At 36.0% G+C, this 23,506-nt stretch overlaps 1 protein-coding gene across 12 annotated transcripts in view; it reads right to left on the bottom strand.

Moving 5' to 3' along the window:
- LOC136030154 (actin-binding LIM protein 2-like) overlaps positions 1-23,506 on the bottom strand; it is a 123,972-nt gene that overhangs the window by 80,895 nt on the left and 19,571 nt on the right. For all 12 annotated transcript variants that reach the window (XR_010618199.1, XR_010618200.1, XR_010618201.1 and 9 more), the window contains exons 2-3: positions 14,773-14,868; positions 3,300-3,483 (exon numbers count right to left, since the gene is read on the bottom strand). Coding sequence is in view for 9 of the 12 variants with exons in the window: in XM_065708868.1 (XP_065564940.1) it covers positions 3,300-3,483; positions 14,773-14,868 (280 nt within the window). In the remaining 3 variants the exon portion in view is untranslated. The remainder of the gene's footprint in view (positions 1-3,299; positions 3,484-14,772; positions 14,869-23,506) is intronic.

The raw sequence follows: 23,506 nt of genomic DNA, 5'->3' as shown, positions 1-23,506 counted from the left end.
CTTTCCAAAAGCTGAAATTGCAAGTTTGTCAATTAACTAATAATTTGTTTTATCTAGTAATTTTAATCTTGAATAATTTTCATAATAAACGTAAAAGTGCATGAAGACCCTCTCCTTAAGGCTTTGATGGTTCTAAGAGGGACCAAAGGTGGAAGCTAACCTTGTAAATTGCCACGGCGGTGGTGGCGATGCCGGCAAGGATGCTCCCCCCTTCCGTCCCTAGGCAGTAGAGCAAACCCACCAGCACACCTCATAGCGGCGAAAGGGTGTAAACGTCACCTAGCGTCACGCCAAGCGAGGCGCCAACGTACTCCGGGTGACCCGCAGGACTGGAACCCTGTGGTTAATGATACCGAAGAAATATCCAGAACTGTGTGAATATGTCTACTATGAGAGCGAATTTAGCTACGGCATTCCCAACTTTAAGCGATGCGTCGAGGCTGGCGACTTCGTCAAACAGCGAGCTAGCTATCATCTTATCAAGGAGACAATGCCTGAATATCGGCTGCTGGAAACTCTGTCCCATCAAATGTTCACTAAAGCAAGCCTTCGTAGCTGAAGAATTTTTCTATATAGCCTAGACATACTCTGTTTTTGTGAGAGAAGATTGGATGGATAAACGACAATTGACCTAATAGCCCCTTCGGGTAAAAAGGTCATTATGTTCAATTATGGCCCAATGGATGGATCCGGCCTCGCAGAAGTGGGAATAATTATGACATCCAAGATCGCATCAGGACTCATGGACTATGAAGAAGTGTCTGACAGAATTGTGATGGCCCGTTTAAAAGGTCAGAGTAATAGCCTGACAATACTATCTGCATATGCCCCTATTCGTGACACCCCTGACGACTTGAAAGGAAAATTATATGCCGACCTCCAACTGACACTGAACAAAATGTCTCTCAAGGATATCCTCGTAATCGGTGGTGACTTCAATGCCAAAATTGGCACGAGATTAAACAATTCTGAATGGGCCATTGGCAACCACGGTTCGGGCGTTATAGAGTTAATTAAGCTTTTAATTGTTTTAAAAAGCAGAATTGTGGCAAAGAGTCAAACTTTAGCGTAAAGAGCGAGGGATTGCGGAGGGGGCAACCCATTTCATATACGGAGTAATTTCTGTTCGTTTTAAGTTTTAATGTCGCTCCTTACTTTCAGTTTAAAAAAACTAGTTTTTTTTTATGCAATTCCTGAACGTTTTTGAATTAATGCATGTTTGATTTTGGCTCTCCCCATATAAATTATTAAAATGAAATTTGCATATTAATCCCTTTTTTGGCTAAATGGCTTTCTCTTAGTTTTGATCAGACGATTTTGAGAAATAAGGGATGGGGAAAGCCTAGTTGCCCTGCAATTCTTCAGTTACTTAAAGGGCAACTATTAATTTTAATTTTTAACGAATGTTTTTATTAGTAAAAAATATACGTAACTTAAGAATTAGCTTACGTAACAAACTCTTATATTCTTAAATTTTTATTATGTATATGAGGGGGTTTGTCCCTCGTTAATACCTTGCTCTTTACACTAAATCTTAAGTTTAAGAATGACCACTGAATCCGAATGGCCGTAGAATAAATAGTTGAAATTACTAAAAATACTATAGCATAAAGAGCGAGGTATTTATCTCCCCTTAAATACTTTGCTCTTTATGATAAAGTATTTTTAGAACCCCTCATATGCGTAATAATCTCTGTTCGTTTTAACTTTCAATGCTACTCCTTACTTTCAATTGAAAAAACTTTTCCATGTCTATTTTTTCATTGTTTTTTTTTTATAGTAATTTTAGAAAATCCTGCGCCCTTTTCATTGAATTTCTGTTCCCCCATGACATATTTCTCCAAGGGAAGATCCTCCCACAGAGCTCCTTCCCCTCAACCCCACCCCCAAAACCAAAAAAAAATCCCCTGAAAACGCTGTACACTTCCCAATAACCAGTATTATATGTAAACACTGCCGAAGTTTGTAACTTGCAGCCCCTCCCCCGGGGACTGTGGGGGAGTAAGTCATTCCCAAATACATAGTTATTATGGTTTTTGACTATGCGGAACAAAATGGCTATCTCAAAATTTTGATCCGTTGATTTTGGAGAAAAAATGAGCGTGGGAGGGGGCCTAGGTGCCCTCCAATTTTTTGGTCACTTAAATAGGGCACTAGAACTTTTCATTTCCGTTAGAATGAGCCCTCTTGCGAAATTCTATAACCTCTTGGTCGATACGATGACCCCTGGGGGAAAAAAACAAATAAACACGCACCCGTGATTTGTCTTCTGGCAAAAGATACGGAATTCCGTATTTTGGTAGATAGGAGCTTGAAACTTCTACATTAGGGTTCTCTGGTGCGGTGAATCTGATGGTGTGATTTTCGTCAAGATTCTATGACTTTTAGGGGGTTTTCCCCCCATCTTTTAAAATAAGGCAAATTTTCTCAGGCTCGTAACTTTTGATGCGTAAGACTAAACTTGATTAAACTTATATATTTAAAATTAACATTAAAATGCAATTCTTTTGATGTAGCTATTGATATCAAAACCCCATTTTTTGCTAAATTGAGTTTTGGTTGCTATTGAGCCGGTTCGCTCCTTACTACAGTTCGTTACCACGAACTGTTTGATTCAGTATTTAAGATAAGGATCGAGCCGATTGAACAAATTATAGAGGAATTTCCCTGATACCAATTTCTGAAAAAGTTTTTATGATAATAGTATTAAATAGGTTAAGAAATATTAAAAACGATCGGACGAGGCCAAATCAAACAGGATTCAGACCTGGTATGGGATGCTGCGATCATATTTTTAGCCTGGGACAGATCCTGGAACACCGCCTTATACACCATCAGGAAACAATACAAGTCTTCATCGACTTTGTGACGGCATTTGACTCGGTGAAGGGAAACACTATCTGGGAAGTAATGAAGATGATGGAGTGCCGGAAAAAAATGTCCGTTTAATTAAGGCTTACTACGCGGGTACGAGGGCATTTGTAAGAGCAGAAGGAGAAATCTCTAAAGGACTATCAATTGAGGAAGGAGTGCGAAAGGATTGTGCCCTATCGACCATTTTATCTAACTTCGTCATTGACCAGATAATGAAAACTCGTGACAAATACAAAGGTGATACAAGGTGAAAGGCGAAATATCGCCGATGATATAGATATCTTGGCTCAGTCTGTAACAGAAGCACAGTTCTTGATAGACGACATTAGATTAAAATTGAAACATAATTATTTTCTTCTCTGAATTTTTTCTGTTGTTTGTTTTAAGGTTTTGTCAATTTAACCTTGAAATATCTTCAGTCCTACCTGCATCTAGCACATGTGAAGCATTTCTGGTGATAGGTATTCCCAAGCGCAGTAACGACATCCCCTTCAACGAACTCCTTACATACAGCACATCGAGTACCGAATTTATCTTGATAATCTTTAGTGCAATAATAATCGCTATCCTTTGAGAAAAAGCCCCCTTGGGCTAAAGATGTTCCACACACTAAAAGAAAAAAGAATGATATAAGTTTAATAATTATAATAAAGAAAAATTACCAAGAAGCGTATATACAATTAGAAATAACGAATCTTCAAACAATATAACCACGTCATTTAGGAAGTACTTGATAAAAACCGCCCACGCGGAAGCAATATATGGTGACAATAATAAAAAAAAGTCACTTGCTAAGACCACAGCCATTTCTGCCCGAAGCTTTAACTGCATCAACAAGGTAATAATAACTCGAATTTGAAGGTCAATTTCTTTATGTATGCACTTTATTTATATGTATTTATGTATGCATACCTATACTAATTCAAACCCAAAACGACAAGAGATCGCTAATAAAAAATAAATGAAACCCAAAACGAACATAAACTAAATAATCAATCATGGCAAACAAACATACGACAAATACTAATATAAATATTAGAACAAGTAAAACTTCAATTGAGCATTCAAATCAGACTTAAAACGAACAAAATCACCAAAAACAATAATTTCGCTACTGCTTCCTTTCTTCTCCCCTAATTGTAAAAATCTAGAGCCAAATGCACCACCTTTGCTTTACTGAAAACGAATTATATGACAAATATTTTCTTTTGTATTAACAACATAGAAAATAAGATTACAGTGAAGTAAAATCTCGAATTGCTGAGCTTCTGGCAACTTATATCATTGTACATTAAATATGTAGTTTAACTTTATTAGTTTTTTCCAAGGACTGCTCAAGACTTATATAGTTTTTACATTTTTTTTTTGCGATTCAGATCATTTTAAGGTATCGAATCCCCTTACGGGCTTTTTTTAAAGTTTCCTTAGTTTAGACTGGAGGACTTAGTTTGGTACCGACAACTATAGAACATGATACCAGTTAACCCCTTGCGATCGAGAACGCGTCCACTAGGCGTATATCAGATGTTTTCCTGCTGGAAGTACCTTTAATGGGCGTTTTTTCTCCTTTTTTTCTAATTTAATTTCAGTTATATGGAGTAGAAGTCCAAGCCTGAAGGACAAAAATTAAAATTAAGATGAACAGAACTTCTTATATAATAAAAGCAGGCAAAGCAATGTGTTTAACATTTATTTTACCCTGTTATGATAAATCAACCCTCAGGCCCCAAAAAATGAAAAGAAGAATTAAAAGAAATAAAATGTAAAAATAAATCCTAAAGGATATTCCAGACCATTTATTTTATATGAATTTTGCAATACAAGTAGAATATTCCAGAATCCCTTCCTTTCTTCATTCTTTTTATTCGTCTTTATTTCGCTTTTGCTGCTCAATTTTACATCTGGGAGAATTTTCCATGAAAGAATTGCAGGGACGATTTCCACGGGGAAGGAGGAGGGGTTACGGAAAAAATTTTCAGCGGGAATAATGGGTTTTACTCATGGAGAGATTTGCCAGAGAGAATTTTCTGCAGGGGGGACTTGCCGGAGTAATTTTCCAATGAGGATTATGCGGAATCCTGATCTTAGTATCTTCTGAAAGATGGGAAACTTTGAGATCACTAGCCCAGTGTGTACAGAATACTTAGTTTACTATATATATATATGCGCATACTAGCAAAAGAGTTGGCAAAGAGGTTGGCTCTTTTTACAGCATAGTTTTTTCCTAAACAAATTGGCTAAATCTCAGAAATTCTCCTCTAATGCAAAAACAGTGGTCTTAAGCAAAGTAGAATAAAAAAAAAGGATTACACAACTAACTTCTTTAAATCTTTCCTCTAATTATTACACAATACCGAATTCTTGATTTTCTGTTAAGCAGACTTCAAAGATAAGGAAAAGATACATATATCTTAATGTAGTATTTTTTCGATCGCTTTCATAAAAGAACAAAGAAAGATTTTCAATTGCACTCTGTCAATCACTAAAACCCAGTATTATATAATAAATTTAAACATAGTGCACACAATTTTCGTGGAGTATTTAAAAAAAATCACACATGCCAACCTTTTTTCGGAGGAACTAGGTAGTAAGTTCAATAAGCCAAAACATTTTATTCTCAAATTTAAAAATATGCAACTTTATAAAAGCCACAAAACTGTCAAATTCTTGGTGAACAAAACCGTTGAACTGTGTTCTATCTTAAACTGCTGGCTTGAACTGTCTTTTCCCACTCAACTTACTGAAAAAAAACAAGTTTTTTTTTCAACTGAAAGTATGGACCAACACTAAAACTACAAACGAACAGAAATTATTCCTTATATGAGGAGTTACTTAACTCCTCAATACCTTCCTCTTCGCGTTAAAGCTGTTTAGCACTTTTAAAAAAGCTTCTTATCAAACAGTTCGTGGTAACGAACTGTAGTAAGGAGCGACCCGGCTCAATAGTAACCAAAACTCTAAAAAATGGAATTTTGGTACCAATAGCTACATCAAAAGAATCGCATTTTAATGCTGATTTTAAATATATAAGTTTCATCAAGTTTAGTCTTACCCATCAAAAGTTACGAGCCTGAGAAAATTTGCGTTGTTTTAGAAAATAGGGGGAAACACCCCCTAAAAGTCCTAGAATCTTAACGAAAATCACTTACCCATGTCCCATCAAAAGTTATGAGCCTGAGAAAATTTGCATTATTTCAGAAAATAGGGGGAAACAACCCCTAAAAGTCATAGAATCTTAACGAAAATTACACCATCAGAATCAGCGTATCAGAGAACCCTACTGTAGAATCTACAAAAATGTGGAATTTTATATTTTTTGTCAGAAGGCAGATCACGGATGCGTGTTTATTTGTTTTTTTTTCCCAGGGGTGATCGTCTCGACCCAGTTGTCCTAGAATGTTGCGTGAGGGCTCATTCTAACGGAAATGAAAAGTTCTAGTACCCTTTTTAAGTGACCAAAAAATTAGAGGGCACCTAGGCCCCCTCCCACGCTGATTATTTTCCCAAAGTCAATGGATCAAAATTCTGAGATAGCCATTTTATTGAGCATAGTCGAAAAACCTTATAACTATGTCTTTGGGGAAGACTTACTCCCCCACAGTCCCCGTGGGAGTGGTTACAAGTTCAAAACTTTGACCAGTGCTTACATATAGTAATGGTTATTGGGAAGTGTACAGGCGTTTTCAGGCGGATTTTTTGGTTGGAGGCAGGGGTTGAGAAGAGGGAGAATTGCCTGGGGAGCTTTCCATCGAGGAATTTGTCATGGGGGAAGAAAATTTCCATGAAGGGAGCGCAGGATTTACTAGCATTACTTAAAAAAAAACAATGAAGAAATAAACATGAAAAAGCTTTTTTTTTCAGCTGGAAGTAAGCAGAAGCATTAAAAATTAAAACGAACATAAATTATTACCCATATGAGTGGCTCACCTCCTCCTAATACCTCGCTCTTTACGCTAAATATTTTTAGTAATTTCAACTATTTATTCTGCGGCTTTTGTGATTCAGGGGTCATTCTTAATGAATTGGGACAAAATTTAAGCTTTAGTGTAAAGAGTGAGGTACTGACGAGGGGGCGAGCCCCCTCATATATGTAATAAAAACATGAGAATACAAAAGTTCTTTACGTAAGCTAATTTATAAGTTAAGTATATCTTATACTTATAAAAAGATTCGTTAAAAATTAAAAGTTCTAGTTGCCTTTTTAATTAACCAAAAATCGGAGGGCAACTAGGCTTCCTCCCCCGCTCTTTTTTTCTCAAAATCATTCGATCAAAATTATGAGAAAGCCATTTAGCAAAAAAAAAAAGATACAAATTTCGTTTTAATTATTTTAAACATGCATTGATCAAAAAGGTTCAGAAATTAAATAAAAAAAAAAACAAGTTTTTTTAAATGAAAGTAAGGAGCGACATTAAAACTTAAAACGAACAGAAATTACTCCGTATATGAAAGAGGCTTTTCCTTTTCAACGCCCGGCCCTTTACGCTAAAGTTTGACTCTTTCTCGCAACTCTATATTCTAAAATATTAGAAAAACTTTAGCGTAAAGAGCGGGGCGTCGAGAAGGAAAAGCCTCTTTCATACACGGAGTAATTTCTGTTCGTTTTAAGTTTTAATGTCGCTCCTTACTTTCATTTAAAAAAAACTTGTTTTTTTTATTTAATTCTAGTTAAAAGGCAATTCTGTTTCAGGAGTCATTCTTTAAAAAATTGGGACAAACAGCAAAATATTAGTGCAAAGAGTAAAGTATCGAAGGGGGGATAACCCTGGTTTGTTTTGACTTTTAATGTTGCTTTCAGTTGAAAAAACTTGCCCCCCCCCCTGAATATTTGGGACTATAAAGTAATTATAAGAAAACCAAAGGAAAGAGAGCAGAATAGGAAAAAACATGGGAAATTTTGCGTGTTTCCCATTGTTGGCTGCCTGCTAATGGATTTTGACCATTAATTGAATATAAACCAACAAGTCTTTTTAAATGAAAGTAAGGAGCAACATTAAAACTTAAAAAGAACAGAAATTACTCCGTATATGAAAGGGGCTTTTCCTCCTCAGCGCCCCACTCTTTACGCTAAAGTTTGACTCTTTCTCTTAACTCTATTTTTAAAACAGTAAGAAACTTTAGCGTAAAGAGCGGGGCGTTGAGGAGGAAAAGCCCCTTTTATATACGGATGTTGCTCCTTACCGTTCGTTTTAAGTTTTAAAACGTTCGTTTTAAGTTTTAATGTTGCTCCTTACTTTCATTTAAAAAACTTGTTTTTTTTATTTAATTTCTGGACGTTTTTGAGTTAATGCATGTTTTGATCTTGGCTCTCCACACATAAATAATCAAATCGACATTTGCGTATTAATTAATTGTAATTAATCGGAAGATTTTGAGAAAAAAGGAGCCAGGGAGGAGGCCTAGTTACCCTCCGATTTTTTGATTACTTAAAAAAGCAACTAGAAGTTTTAATTTTTTACAAATGTTTTCATTGGTAAAAAATAATTAACTTACGAATTAATTTACTTAACGAACTTCTATATTCGTATGTTTTTATTGCATGTATGAGGGGGTTCAACCCTCGTCGATACCTCGCTCTTTACCCTAAAGCTTAAATTATGTCCCAATTCCTTAAAAACGACCTCTGAATCACAAAGTTCGTAGAATAAATAGTTGAAATTACTAAAAATACTTTAGCGTAAAGAGTGAGGTATAACGAGGAGGTAAACCCCTCATATGCGTAATAATTTTTGTTCATTCTAAGTTTTAATGTTGCTCCTTTCTTTCAGTAGAAAAAACTTTGCATATGTGTTTTTTCATTTTTTTTTTCAAATAATGCTAGAAAACCCTGCGCCCCCTTCATCAAAATTCTCTTCCTCCATGACAAGTTTCTCCATGGAAAGACCTCCCAAGTAACCCCCCTCAAATCTCCCCCCTAAACCAAAAAAATCCCCCTGAAAACGTCTATACACTTCCCAGTAACCATTACTATATGTAAACACAGGTCAAAGTTTGACCTGTCCACCCACGGGGACTGCGAGGGAGTAAGTCGTCCCTAAAAACATAGTTATTAGGTTTTTCGACTATGGTGAATAAAATGGCTATCTCAGAATTTCGGTCCAATGACTTTGGGAAAAAATGAGCGTGGGAGGGGGCCTAGGTACCCTCCAATTTTTTGGTAACTTAAAAAGGGCACTAGAACTTTTAATTTTCGTTAGAATGAGCCCTCTCGCGACATTCTAGGATTACTCAATCGATACGATAGCCCCTGGGAAAAAAACAAATAAACACGCATCCGTGATCTGTCTTCTGGCAAAAAATGCAAAATTCCACATTTTTGTAGATAGGAGCTTCAAACTTCTACAATAAGGTTCTCTGATACGCTGAATCTGATGGTGTGATTTTCGTTAAGATTGTATGACTTTTAGGGGTGTTTTCTCCTATTTTCTGAAATGAGGCAAATTTTCTCAGGCTCGTTACTTTTGATGGGTATAACTGATCTTGATGCAACTTATATATTTAAAATCAGCATTAAAATGCGATTCTTTTGATGTAACTATTGTCATCAAAATTCCAAAAAATTTTGGAGTTTCGGTTACTATTGAGTCGTGTCGCTCCTTACTACAGTTCGTTATCACGAACTGTTTGATAAGGAAAATAAAAGTTCAAATTTTTTACTGAGTGACGACTTCCGAGTTTTCCAATAAACATTTTTCTATTAAATGTGGTTGGAACAGGGACTGGAGTCGACAGGGACTGGGAGAGGGCTGAGTGGAGGCTGGACTGGGAAGCTAAGCCAACATAATTACGTCACTCACCACCAGCGGGAATCTACAGGAGGATCTACCACCTTATCTCGCTCGCAAATGCCATTTAAGGTAATTTAAGGAACAACAAAATTAAGTTCTTCATAGGAATGAATGGTAAGTAAATAACGATCGTTGTCAATAACGAGAGTAGAAGAGCCTAACTATTTATAACATTCAATCAAAGAATCTGAAGTTGATCCTAAATGTAAATTTCCCCCCATAATTTTGATCCGGTGACTTTTGGGGAAAAATGAGCATGGGAGAGGGCCTAGGTGGCCTCAAATTTTTGGTCACTTAAAAAGGGCACTAGAACTTTTAATTTCCGTTAGAATGAACCCTCTCGCGACATTCTAGGACCACTAAGTCGATACGATCACCCCTGGAGAAAAAAACAAAAAAAAAACAAATAAAAAACAAATAAACACGCATCCGTGATCTATCTTCTGGCAACAAATGTGAAATTCCACATTTTTGTAGATAGTAGCTTGAGACTTCTACAATAAGGTTCTCTGATACGCTGAATCTGATGGTGTGATTTTCGTTAAGATAGTATGACTTTTAGGGGGTATTTCCCCCTATTTTCTAAAATGAGGCAAATTTTCTCAGGCTCGTAACTTTTGATGGGTATAACTGATCTTGATGAAAATTATATATTTAAAATCAGCATTAAAATGCGATTCTTTTGATGTAATTACATAAAAAACTATTTTTTTTAACTGAAAGTAAGGAGCGACATTAAAACTTAAAACGAACAGAAATTACTCCATATATGAAATGGGTTGTCCCCTCCGCAATCCCTCGCTCTTTACGCTAAAGCTTTTAATTGTTTTAAAAAGCAGAATTGTGGCAGAGTCAAACTTTAGTGTAAAGAGCGAGGGATTGCGGAGGGGACAACCCATTTCATATACGGAGTAATTTCTGTTCGTTTTAAGTTTTAATGTCGCTCCTTACTTTCAGTTAAAAAAATAGTTTTTTTATGTAATTTCTGAACGTTTTTGAATTAATGCATATTTGATTTTGGCTTTCCACATATAAATTATTAAAATGAAATTTGCATATTAATTCCTTTTTTGGCTAAATGACTTCCTCTTAGTTTTGATCAGACGATTTTGAGAAATAAGGGATGGGGAAGGAGGCCTAGTTGCCATACAATTTTCGGTTACATAAAAAGGCAACTATAAATTTTAATTTTTAACGAATTTTTTTATTAGTAAAAAATATACATAACTTAAGAATTAACTTACGTAACAAACTTTTATATTCTTTAATTTTATTATGTATATGAGGGGGTTTGTACCCTCGTTAATGCCTTGTTCTTTACACTAAATCGTAAGTTTTGTCCCAATTCTTTAAGAATGACCCCTGAATCAGAAAGGCAGTAGAATAAATAGTTGAAATTACTAAAAATACTATAGCATAAAGAGCGAGGTATTTATCTCCTCCTAAATACCTCGCTCTTTATGCTAAAGTATTTTTAGAACCCCTCATATGCGTAATAAACTCTGTTCGTTTTAAGTTTCAATTCTACTCTTTACTTTCAATTGAAAAAACTTTTCCACCTTTATTTTTTCATTGTTTTTTTATAGTAATTTTAGAAAATCCTGCGCCCTTTTCACTGAATTTCTGTTCCCCCATGACATATTTCTCCAAGGAAAGATCCTCCCACATAGCCCCCTCCCCTCAAACCCACCCCCACAACCAAAAAATCCCCTGAAAACGACTGTACACTTCCCAATAGCCATTATTATATGTAAACACTGGTCGAAGACTGTGGGGACATAGTTATTATGGTTTTTGACTATGCGGAACAAAACGGCTATCTCAAAATTTTGATCTGTTGACTTTGGAGGAAAAATGAGCGTGGAAGGGGGCCTAGATGCCCTCCAATTTTTTTGGTCACTTAAAAAGGGCACTAGAACTTTTCATTTCCATTAAAATGAGCCCTCTTGTGACATTCTAGGACCACTTGGTCGATACGATGACCCCTGGGAAAAAAAAAACAAACAAATAAACACGCACCCGTGATTTGTCTTCTGGCAAAAAATACGAAATTCCACATTTTTGTAGATAGGAGCTTGAAAACTTTGCTATAGGGTTCTCTGATACGCTGAATGCGATGGTGTGATTTTCGTTAAGATTATGTGACTTTTAGGGGGTGTTTTCCCCTGTTTTCTAAAATAAGGCAAATTTTTCCGGCTCGTAACTTTTGATGACACAGACTAAATTTGATGAAACTTATATATTTAAAATCAGCATGAAAATCTGATTCTTTTGATGTATATTTTAGCATCAAAATTCCGTTTTTTAGAGTTTCGTTTACTATTGAGCCGGGTCGCTCCTTACTACAGTTCGTTACCACGAACTGTTTGACTATTGGAATCAAAATTGGTATACATTTTTTAGAGTTTCGGTTACTATTCAGCCGGGTCGCTCCTTACTACAGTTCGTTACCACGAACTGTTTGACATTTGTTTATTAGTAATTAGTGTAGTTATTAGTACACAAAAACTCCGTATAATTATAAAAAACACAAGGAAAGGAACTAAATAAGAAGTAACTTCGGCAAAAAAAAAAAAAATATGCCATCAACTTTTGCTTGCATTGCAAGAGTGCCCATAATATGAAGTTACTATAATCATAATATGAAGTTACTATAATATGAAGTTACTAAGTTACTATATATATGAAGTTACTATAATCATGAGTGTTTCCCTGAACTGAATGCTGTGAATTTCTGTATTTGCCCCTGAACGGATACATTTTTTGTGTTTGATTATCATTTATTTTTTTCCAGGACTAATTGCATGTATCTAGTTGTCACTTAGAAAAAGATTTGGTTTTTTACAGTTATGAAGCATAAAGGTGTCAAATATATTGGTTTTTGTGGTACTTGGTATTAACCAAGTGACATATAACGATCCGGTGACATTGGAGGGAGTTGGGAGGGGGGAACCTAAAATCTTGGAAAACGCTTAGGATGGAGGGATCGGGATGAAACTTGGTGGTAAAAATAATCAAGTCCTAGATACGTGATTGACATAACCAGAACGGATATGCTCTCTTTGGGGGAATTGAGAGGAGGAGGGTTAATTCTGAAAACTTAGAAAAATAAGGCGTTTTTACTTACAAAGGAGGGATCGGATCTTAATGAAATTTGATGTTTGGAAGGATATCATGTCACAGAGCTCTTATTTTAAATCCCGACCGGATCCGGCGAAGGGGAAGTTGGGGGGAGGAGCCTAAAATCTTGGAAAACGCTTAGAGTGGAGGGATCGGGATGAAACTTGGTGGGAAAAATAAGCACAAGTCCTAGATACGTGATTGACATAACTGGAACTGATCAGCTCTCTTTGCGGTAGTGGGGGGGGGGGTAATTCTAAAAAATCAGAAAAAAATGAGGTATTTTTAACTTACAAAATCGTATCTGAATTAAATTTCATATTTAGAAGGACCTCGAAACTCAGATCTCTTGTTTGAAATCCCGACCGAATCCAGTGTCATTCGGGGGGGGGACCAGATATCTTGGAAAACGTTTAAAACGGAGAGATCATGATGAAACTTGGTGGAAAGAATAAGCACAAGTCCAAGATAGGTGAACCGAACTGGATCCACTCTCTTTGGTGAAGTTGGGGGGGGAGTAGTTCGGAAAAATTTGAAAAAATGAGGTATTTGTAACTTACGAACGGGTGATCAGATCTTAATGAAGTTAGATATCTAGAAGGATCTTGTGCTTTAGAACTCTCATTTTAAATCCCGACCAGATCCAGAGACATTAAAGGGAGTTGGAGTGGAAACCAGAATTCTTGGAAAACGTGAAAATCGAGGTATCTTACGAGTAGGTGATCGGACCTTAATGAAACTCGATATGTAGAAGAATCTTATGTCTCAGATGCTCCATGTTCAATTGGAATCGGATCAGGGGACATAGAGGGTTGGAGGGGGGAAACAGAAATCTTAGAAACCGGAAATCTTGGAAAACGCTTGGAGTGTTATAGTGAAATGCTTAGAGTTATTGATACGAGATTGACATATTTGGTACGGATCCGTTCTCTTTGGGAGAGCTGGGGATTGTTACTTTGGAAAAATTAGAAACATTGAGGTATTTTTAACTTAAGAACGGGTGACCGGATCTTTATAAAATTTGGTATTTAGAAGGAGCTCATGTCTCAGATTTTTTATTTCAAATCACGAATAGGTCTGTTGACACTGAGGAGAATTGGAGGGGGAAACCGGAAATTTTGGACAAAGCTTATAAATGCCATAGATACGTGAATGATGCAACCGGACTGGATCCACTCTCTTTGGGGGAGTTAGGTCGTGGGGTTTAGTGCTTTGGTGAGTTTGGTGCTTCTGGACGTGCTAGGACGAAGAAAATTGGTGGGCGTGTCAGAGAGCTACACAAATTGACTTGATAAAGTCTTTTTCTCCCGATTCGACCATCAGGGGGGCTGAAGGGAGAGGAAAAATTAGAAAAAATGAGGTATTTTTAACTTAGAGTGGGTGATCGGATCTTAATGAATTTTGATATTTAGAAGTACCTCGTGACTCAGAGCTCTTATTTTAAATCCCGACCGGCATTAAGCCTCTGATTTTCCTTAAAGCAATCTATTGATTCTTAGAATTTTGCTAGAGCTCATACCATATGAGTTCTTGGCTCTTCCGACCCCGTCACAAGTGCCATATGAGCTCTTAACTCTTGTTGGTATTCAGAATTAAATTAAAACACTGATATAAAAATTTTTATCTGATATTCTTAATCTATTTTTCTTATCACTCCGGAAATACCCCCTTCTGTAGAAATTTTTCCTGGAACCCCCCCCCCCCGAATGGAAGTTGTTTCCGCGGGAAATGCCCAGATGGCGAAGTTTCCCTGCAAGAGATTCTTCCATAGAGAATTCATCCCGCAAAAAATCTTCTCCCCAACCACAACTGAAAAATTCTCCAGACAATTCCAAAGCCGCTGAAAAATTTTCCCAGACAATTCCACAAAAACAATTTTTTCATTTATTTGAGCAATAAATACCAAACACAAGTCAAGTAGAATACATATCATGGAATTTTCGTTCAAAAATATAGCGACGGTTATAATGATTAAATAAAGCGTTCTAACCTTTGCATTTGAAGCAGCTAATATGAAAATATTTTTCTTGAACTCTCAAAACTTCCCCAGCACACTTCTTATGACAGACTTCACATAGTGTTTTACCTATATAAAAAGAACAAAAGTTAGTGCTCAAGCGTTTGCTCAAGATTAAGCAAGTAATCTTCTTAGAGATAAACACAAACAAGATCGTCAAATGGGACCATTCCTCCATATTTCAATTCTGCTGGCACTTGAAGAATTGTGAAAATTTTAAGGTCAAAAGTAGAAAATTGTCATTCAATAGATTTATATTCTCAAAGAAAATAAGATGAAAGGTAGAAACAAATTTCTGATACTAGTTTTAAATACGTATTCTAATAATAATGTGAAGGAACAATATGCGGAGGGCATCAATATACTTTACATAAATGTGTGGTCGGAAGGATTACGTTATAACATCTTAGATTGTTCTTTATCGGCTTTAAAAGTTCTAGTGCCCTTTTAAAAAGTCAAAACTGATTGGAGGGCAACTAGCTCCCCTTCCATGCCCTTTTTAGCTGCCCGTAATGACGATCTGGCCTTTAGAAGGCTTAGAGGGTGTTAGCCCTGCTCTTGTTTATGGTAATTTATGTTCGTTTGAAGTTTCAAAGAACAAAGAAACAAAGAAACAAAGAATTACTAATAAGAAACAAAGAATTACTAAGTAGTGAAAGGAAAAATTAATCGTGGATCGAAATCGCGGTTTTCAAGGATTCGAAATCAGGATCAAAGAAATTTTTCCCTCACTTTGGAATCTAGCTCTTCTTTAAAAAAAAAAAGTTAACCACATTTTATTTAACAGAAGCTATCAATCCAACACGTTGAGACTAGATAAATGTGTCTGCAGAAACTTCCATGAAGCAGTGCAACTTAATAAGTCACCATACTCTGGAACAGGTCAATTGAATGCTACGCAAATGACCGCTATCGCTTGGAAAAACTAGTTTGTTTTATTTTTTTTTTTTCCAGCCCATTGCTTAAGAAAGTTGAGGTGCACTTTAAAATTTAGTGTTGAACATACTGTTTATTTGAACTAGATAAGTTATTTTCTATTTATTGTACTGGGTTCAGGAACAATTTGCATTATTCCCTCACGTTTTTCCCTTTCGTATTCCTTTAATGAAGTTAGAGCAATATCTTTATTCAGTTTAGCAGTTAAAGTGATTATTTCTTATGTATATTGATCACACTTTGTAATTGTTCTGACATGCATAAAAATTACCATTACTACGACCACGCACATACGCAAGATTTTATTGCAGAAGGAAAAAAAATTCAAAAAGCAGGCAATTTCTACACTAAAACTAAAAACTAAAACTAAAAACTAAAAGATATTGATGGAAAACTTCAAAATTTCAAGAATCCAGGGGCCATGGGCCTAAACGACCCCTCACCTTAGTACATCCCTAAGTAACTATTGAAAAGCAAAATATAAATGTTACTGTATTGATAAACCACCTATAGAAGAGAGTAATCGATTATTACGGGATTTCTCCCTTTTTACATTACAAAAAGAATATGCTAGGATAGAACGTGGGAAAGTTCCTTTTTCGTCGTTTTTATTTTATCCAGATCATGAAGTGGAAGTGCTCCTTTTGAATACTATAAAATAGGACCGAAAAAATGATTGCTAAAATTGTAGCGCTTTGGAGGGATCAAAGTTATTCTTTTGTGATCTTCCTAGTTCAGCCAATTGTGAAAACGAAATATAATTTACCGGCCAATCATTAAATTTTGAGCATGTTTTTCATTATCAGTTTTTTAAGCCTGAAATTCATAAACATCAAATGATTAATAGGCAATTGTTGTATCAGAAACATGTAAATGTGACTACATAAAATATCTTAATTCTTATCCGTGTGAGAGAAAAAAAAACGATAATTATGCTTAAACGAAATCAGGATATCGAGGAAGAATCAATATTAAAGTTGAAATAAGGGCCATTGTTGGCATCGTCCCACATTACTACACAGGCAATTCGACATGGAAGAATGCATATATTTTGTTATCAAGTCGTCATTTAGCTTTAATTTTAATTCGACTAGTATCAATGGTAATCTTAAAAAAGACAAAGGGACCAATCGGCAAATGCAACGATAATACTACAGGAATGCTCAAACTTAAAACAACACAGAACATTTCAGAAAGTTCAAACGCCTAAAATATGGAGTTCCGAACAGCAATAAAAGCCACTGCATTAAAGAGGCAAATCCTCGCTTTGCATTTCATGCAATCATTCAAATAAACAGCGAACCAGGTCCTGTTTGAATATCGTAGAACAAATTGTAATCCGGTTCATAGCCGTATTCAGGGGAGGGGTTAGGGGGGTACCCCCACCACCCAAATATTTGTCCAACTCGTTAAAAGGCATGAAAACACAATCTTGATGCGTTGATAAGGTTTTTTGTAATCCCCTTCTACCCCCCGAACAAGATCCTGGATATGACCCTGCCCTTGCTACTCGTTATGCTGTCGACTTATTACGGCGTTAAACTGCCAAGGAAGTAGCGTGAACACCCAATGTTTCTCCATCGCGCACAGTTCGACGCGTCAGCTTAAGCCATCTCCCCTAAATTCTTCAGAGATTTCAGGTCAATTTTACAATCCAAGTCCAGCCTAATCTGTAACTTCTTTCTTTTCTCTTTGTCCACATGGATGCCCAAACCAACTTATTCTATTGCTTCTTTTTTATTCAGAAATCCGTGCTTTTGTGCGATACTTGGTGACCGGCTCTATCGCATAGTGAACTGTAGTCACTTCTTCTTTCGTAACGACGTTTCGGGTCAACCCAATTTCAAAATATGAATACAAATTGATTAACAATCAATCGGTAAAAATAAAACCAATTTTTCCATGAAAAGCAATTATCTTCTTTGGAAAGAAGACACAGATTCTCAACTGTCACAACAATAAACTAAATAGTGAAACGCTACATGCAAGCAAAACCTATTCCATTTTTTCCCTTGCAAATTATTTGACATGGGACTTTGAAAATGTGAAAATATAGAAATAACACCTGGGAATGTTACAACAGAACTTCGAATAATCCGTTCCGACAGTCCAATAGGACTGTGTGAATTGCCAAAAAGAAACTGGGTTTCCGACCAAAAATTAATATGTAACAGAATATAAATCGACATTGATATTAAATATCGAAATTGCCTGTAAAACAGCAAAAAAGTCGCATAAGTAGCTGAGCAAAGTGGCGTTAGCACAACGTTATTGTCATACAAACACGTGACATTGCTGTTTTCTACATTTACTATCGTAATAGGAAAGTTTCTATGTGTACGTTTTCTTTTTTCTTTTGTTTTATTATTTTATTTCATTAAGATGTTGGTGGGGCGAAAATACATTCTTTTTTTACTATTTTACTTGGAGGTCGTATCTAATGTCTCCCATAATTTTGACAGAATTTTTATACAAAAAAAGTTCTCGAAAGGGACTGTCAGAACGGCACTGTGTGTTGAACCCCATTTTATACTCCTGGTCTACATTGTTCTGTCGATTGGCCTTTGAGATAAGCTTAGCAAACCTGTTTTGACAATTATCTCAGAAGTACAAAGATATTAGATACGTCCTTTAGGCGTGACACCAAAGACAAGAATCTAAAGTCTTAAACACTACCAGCATATCTGTGGCAAAGGAAAGATCGATTATGGGAAATTTTGTTTTTCAGATATCACTTATTTTTTAGAGGAGCTGGATTAAGACACTCATAATGTGAGCAGCTTGGAGTATCGTTGTGCAGGTTGGAGGTAAACTCTTAAGGTGTTCTATAACCAATGGGAAATCATAAAAGGATTCACATAACTGTTTAAGCTGCATTTTTTCATACAAATGGTAAAGAGCAGCTTGTGATTTAAAGTGGAGTACCACTGTTCTCATCAGATATACCCAGCCAGTGTTCACTAGCAGCATATAACTGAATGAATGAAATTGGGAATCACCGACAATGTTTCCCAAGTATCCTCCCGAGTATACACGAGAGACTTGCAATTTAACTGAAAGTTTTAGATAATCATTCAGTTTAAGGTGTCGAAAAGCCTCATAAGGATCGATGAGTTTCACAGGGCACAACACAACGGACAGGTGTGTTTTTTCGCCCATTACTGTGAAGTTTATTATCCTACTCGCCGAAATAGGTTAAGAACATTTTGACATTAAATTTAATAATACAAGAATCTTCACAGGGAAGTAAAGAGCGCAATCTAAACTTAAAATGATGAGAAATTACCCTGAATTTCAAGGGAGCTGTAGTTCTCGTTAATTACCCTAACCTTGACTCCCATTTCTGCACTTTAGTAAAAAACATACTAGAATTTGAAAAACGTACCCGGTAGACAATTAATTAATAGTGTTTATTTGCCTATTTCTTTTCAAAATAGTTAAACTGGAAATTGTCCTGTGAAAAGCATATATATCTAGATAAGCCAGGTGAATTCAGTCTTAGGACATCATGGTAGAAACAAAACTGAGCTTCAGCGTAAAAGCGGAGAATTGAGGAGGGCTGGAGCCATATTTACAGTAAAGTACAAATGGAATTCTAGGTCTATGGGAGATAGGCAGCCTTACTCTTATTTATTATAATTTTTTGTTTGTCGTAGGTTTAACTTTACTATCAACTTTAGTTTCTTTTCGTTTTCAAGTTTGATGTTTTAATATAGCTCTTCGTTGCTTTTTTTTATTTTTTATCTAAATTTCTGATCGGGTGAGTCTTTTCCTGATACTCTAAGACGACTATTCCGATACTATCACACCTGAAAAACAATTAAACAAGCATGCGTGACTATTGAAAAATACTATCTTCCAAATTCTTTTATTTTTTTTTAAGACAGCTCGACCTCTGCAGTAGGATTCTCAGAGTTAAAGTTGATTGTACGAATTTCATCCAATAGGCTATACCTTTATCGGTGATATTTTGCCCCTTCCTTTGGAGCTACACAAATTCACTTATTATAATGAGTTTTCAGAAGATATATCTAAACTCAATAAATTTAACATACTTGAAATCAGCCTAAAAGTTGCCTCTTTAGAAGTATATTTTGATTTAAAATGTCCGTCTTTTTACTTTTGGTTACAATTTTACATATCATGAATGGGTTTGTTTTGGCTATATTTACCCAGTCACCTGACACTAATGCTTCAAAAATATTATAATTCCCAGGATATCTTGAACATTTTGAAATGCAAGATGTGATATCTTAAACAACATCAAGAACATAACCTACAGGGATACCAACATCTTGGAAACCACTTCGCAGACATAGTATGGACCGTATATAGTTTCATTCCCCTAGCCTAGATCAAAAACTTTCCTAGTTGCCGAAAAATCATTTTTTGTTACTTTTACCGACATTACTTTCTCCAAAGTGAGTTCAGTAGAACAATTATGTGATTGAGGACTTTCAACGTGATGGTCATTAGCCCGCGAAAGTCATTAGCCAGCAAAACATCTAAACAAGCACAACATGAGACAATTACGACAACTAACAAAAATTGAAGACAAGATATGTGCAATATCATCGTGTCTAATCGATAACTACTCTGTTTGATGTGGACGATTTATCACAGTAAAGTAGTTGAAAGGCGAGCAAAGAACACTCACAGTTTGAAACTTTAAGTAAGATTAATATAGACAAAACATGACTGAGCTCAATTTTCTATTTAATTTGGTCCTACATATGTTTTGTCTAGAAAAAAAAAATCAGGAGGATCGATGAACCGAGGGATTTACATAGGTAAATTAATGGGAAATTGTTGAAACATAAATGTACTAACTTTCTTTAAATACGAAGCCCCAGACTTCCAACTCCAGCTCAGTACCTGCACAAGGAGGATTTTTCCCACAAAATCTGTCAGATAACCCCCTTGTAAAATCTGGAGAGCAATATGGTAAAGTAAACAAAGGACTGAGAAGTGTAGCCTACATTTTTTTAAGAGCTGAATTTCCGTCGGAAAAGCCTCTAGTTCCTTCAAATACTTAGCTGTATGCATCTGCTTCAGTTACATCGACTTGTTTATTTTATAAAGTTGTCGAACTCGTTGCAAGGGAGAAGTGAACAGACTTTTTTCCCATTGTATATCCTCTTGTGACCCACTCATAATTCTCAGTCGAGTTTATATTATATGCTCATTGTAATCAAATAACATATTTCATACAATTTGTAAGCTTCATTCCTTATCGATAATAATTGAGAAGTGCCCGAGTTATCAAACACCTTTGCTTCTCAGTTTTATAGATTATGAGCAAGCGTTCGATTCTGTTGATAGAAGAGCTTTAGCAAAGGTTTTATCCTTGAATGGTCTACTAGACAAATACATTAAAGTGATTAGTGCTATGTAGGAGAATTACATAAAAAAAAACTAGTTTTTTTAACTGAAAGTAAGGAGCGACATTAAAACTTAAAACGAACAGAAATTACTCCGTATATGAAATAGATTGTTCCCTCTGCAATCCCTCGCTCTTTACGCTAAAGCTTTTAATTGTTTTAAAAAGCAGAATTGTGGCAAAGAGTCAAACTTTAGCGTAAAGAGCGAGGGATTGCGGAGGGAACAATCTATTTCATATACGGAGTAATTTCTGTTCGTTTTAAGTTTTAATGTCGCTCCTTACTTTCAGTTAAAAAAACTAGTTTTTTTTTATGTAATTTCTGAACGTTTTTGAATTAATGCATGTTTGATTTTGACTCTCCACACGTAAACTATTCAAATGAAATTTGCATATTAATTCCTTTTTTGGCTAAATGGCTTTCTCTTAGTTTTGATCATACGATTTTGAGAAATATGGGATGGGGAAGGAAGCCTAGTTGCCATGCAATTTTTCCGTTACATAAAAAGGCAACTATTAATTTTAATTTTAACGAATTTTTTTATTAGCAAAAAATATACGTAACTTTAGAATTAACTTACGTAACAAACTTTTATATTCTTTAATTATTATTATGTATATGAGGGGGTTTGTACCCTCGTTAATACCTCGTTCTTTACACTAAATCGTAAGTTTTGTCCCAATTCTTTAAGAATGACCCCTGAATCAGAAAGGCCGTAAAATAAATAGTTGAAATTACTAAAAATACTTTAGCATAAAGAGCGAGGTAATTATCTCCTCCTAAATACCTCGCTCTTTATGCTAAAGTATTTTTAGAACCCCTCATATGCGTAATAATCTCTGTTCGTTTTAAGTTTCAATGCTGCTTCTTCCTTTCATTTGAAAAAACGTTTTCATGTTTATTTTTCATTGTTTTCTTATAGTAATGCTAGAGAATCCTGCGCCCTTTTCATTGAATTTTTCTTCCCCCATGACAGATTCCTCCAAGGAAAGATCCTCCAACATAGCCCCCTCTCCTCAGCCCCACCCCCAAACAAAATAAAATCCCCCTGAAAACGTCTGTACACTTCCCAATAACCATTACTATATGTAAACACTGGTCAAAGTTTGTAACTTGCAGCCCCTCCCCCAGGGATTGTTGGGGAGTAAGTCATCCCCAAAGACATAGTTATTATGGTTTTCAACTATGCTGAACAAAATGGCTATCTCAAAATTTTGATCCGTTGACTTTGGGAAAAAAATGAGCGTGGGAGGGGGCCTAGATGCCCTCCAATTTTTTTGGTCACTTAAAAAGGGCACTAGAACTTTTCATTTCCGTTAGAATGAGCCCTCTTGCGACATTCTAGGACCACTTGGTCGATACGATGACCCCTGGGAAAAAAAAAAAAAAAAAAAAAAAAAAAAAAAAAAAAAAACAAATAAACACGCACCCGTGATTTGTCTTCTGGCAAAAAATACAAAATTCCACATTTTTGCAGATAGGAGCTTGAAACTTCTACAGTAGGGTTCTCTGATACGCTGAATCTGATGGTGTCATTTTCGCTAAGATCCTACGACTTTTAGGGGGTGTTTCCCCCTATTTTCCTAAATAGGGCAAATTTTCTCAGGCTCGTAACTTTTGATGGGTAAGACTAAACTTGATGAAACTTATATATTTAAAATCAGCATTAAAATGCGATTCTTTTGATGTAGCTATTGATATCAAAATTCAATTTTTTAGAGTTTTGGTTACTATTGAGCCGGGTCGCTCCTTACTACAGTTCGTTACCACGAACTGTTTGATAACACTGCTGTGGTTAAGGTAGGAAATGAGGTTAGCAGCTGGTTTTGTAGTAAATCAGGAGTTAAGCAGGGTTATGTTCCATCTCCCTTTACATGAATCATGTTGATGGATTGTGTCTTAAGAAGCACAGGAAAGGCAATGGGAGACCACGGAATCAAATGGGGAAGAAAAACTCTCCTGGACTTAAATTATGCTGATGATTTAAGCATCCTAGATGAAAGTGTGTGCAAAATGAATGAACTTTTACAGGTTTTAAGAGTTCAGGGTGCTAGAATATGTTTGATCCCAATTTCTAGGACTATAATGAGAAAAAGGTTGTGATGGCTAGGGCACGTTCTGCGGATAAAGCATGACCGATTGCCAAGGATTGTCCATATTCGGCCAAACTTCTAGGGCTAAAAGGAAAGCAGGTCGTCCGCGGTTGGGATGGGAAGATGTTATAAAGAAAGATTTAAGGGGAATAGGAGCTTCCTGGAGGGTGTAAAGAGGGGGGCTTTGAATAGATTGAGATGGAGGAGGAGCGTGTGTAACTGTGTTAGCGTCAGGCGGCTTGGTGCTGTGGTGAGTTGTTAGAAAAAATGAGAATTAATTATCGATCGTTGACAAAA

Source organism: Artemia franciscana, chromosome 8, assembly GCF_032884065.1.
Source record: "Artemia franciscana chromosome 8, ASM3288406v1, whole genome shotgun sequence".
Lineage (NCBI taxonomy): Eukaryota > Metazoa > Arthropoda > Branchiopoda > Anostraca > Artemiidae > Artemia > Artemia franciscana.
This window is presented reverse-complemented; position numbering and strand designations above follow the sequence as displayed.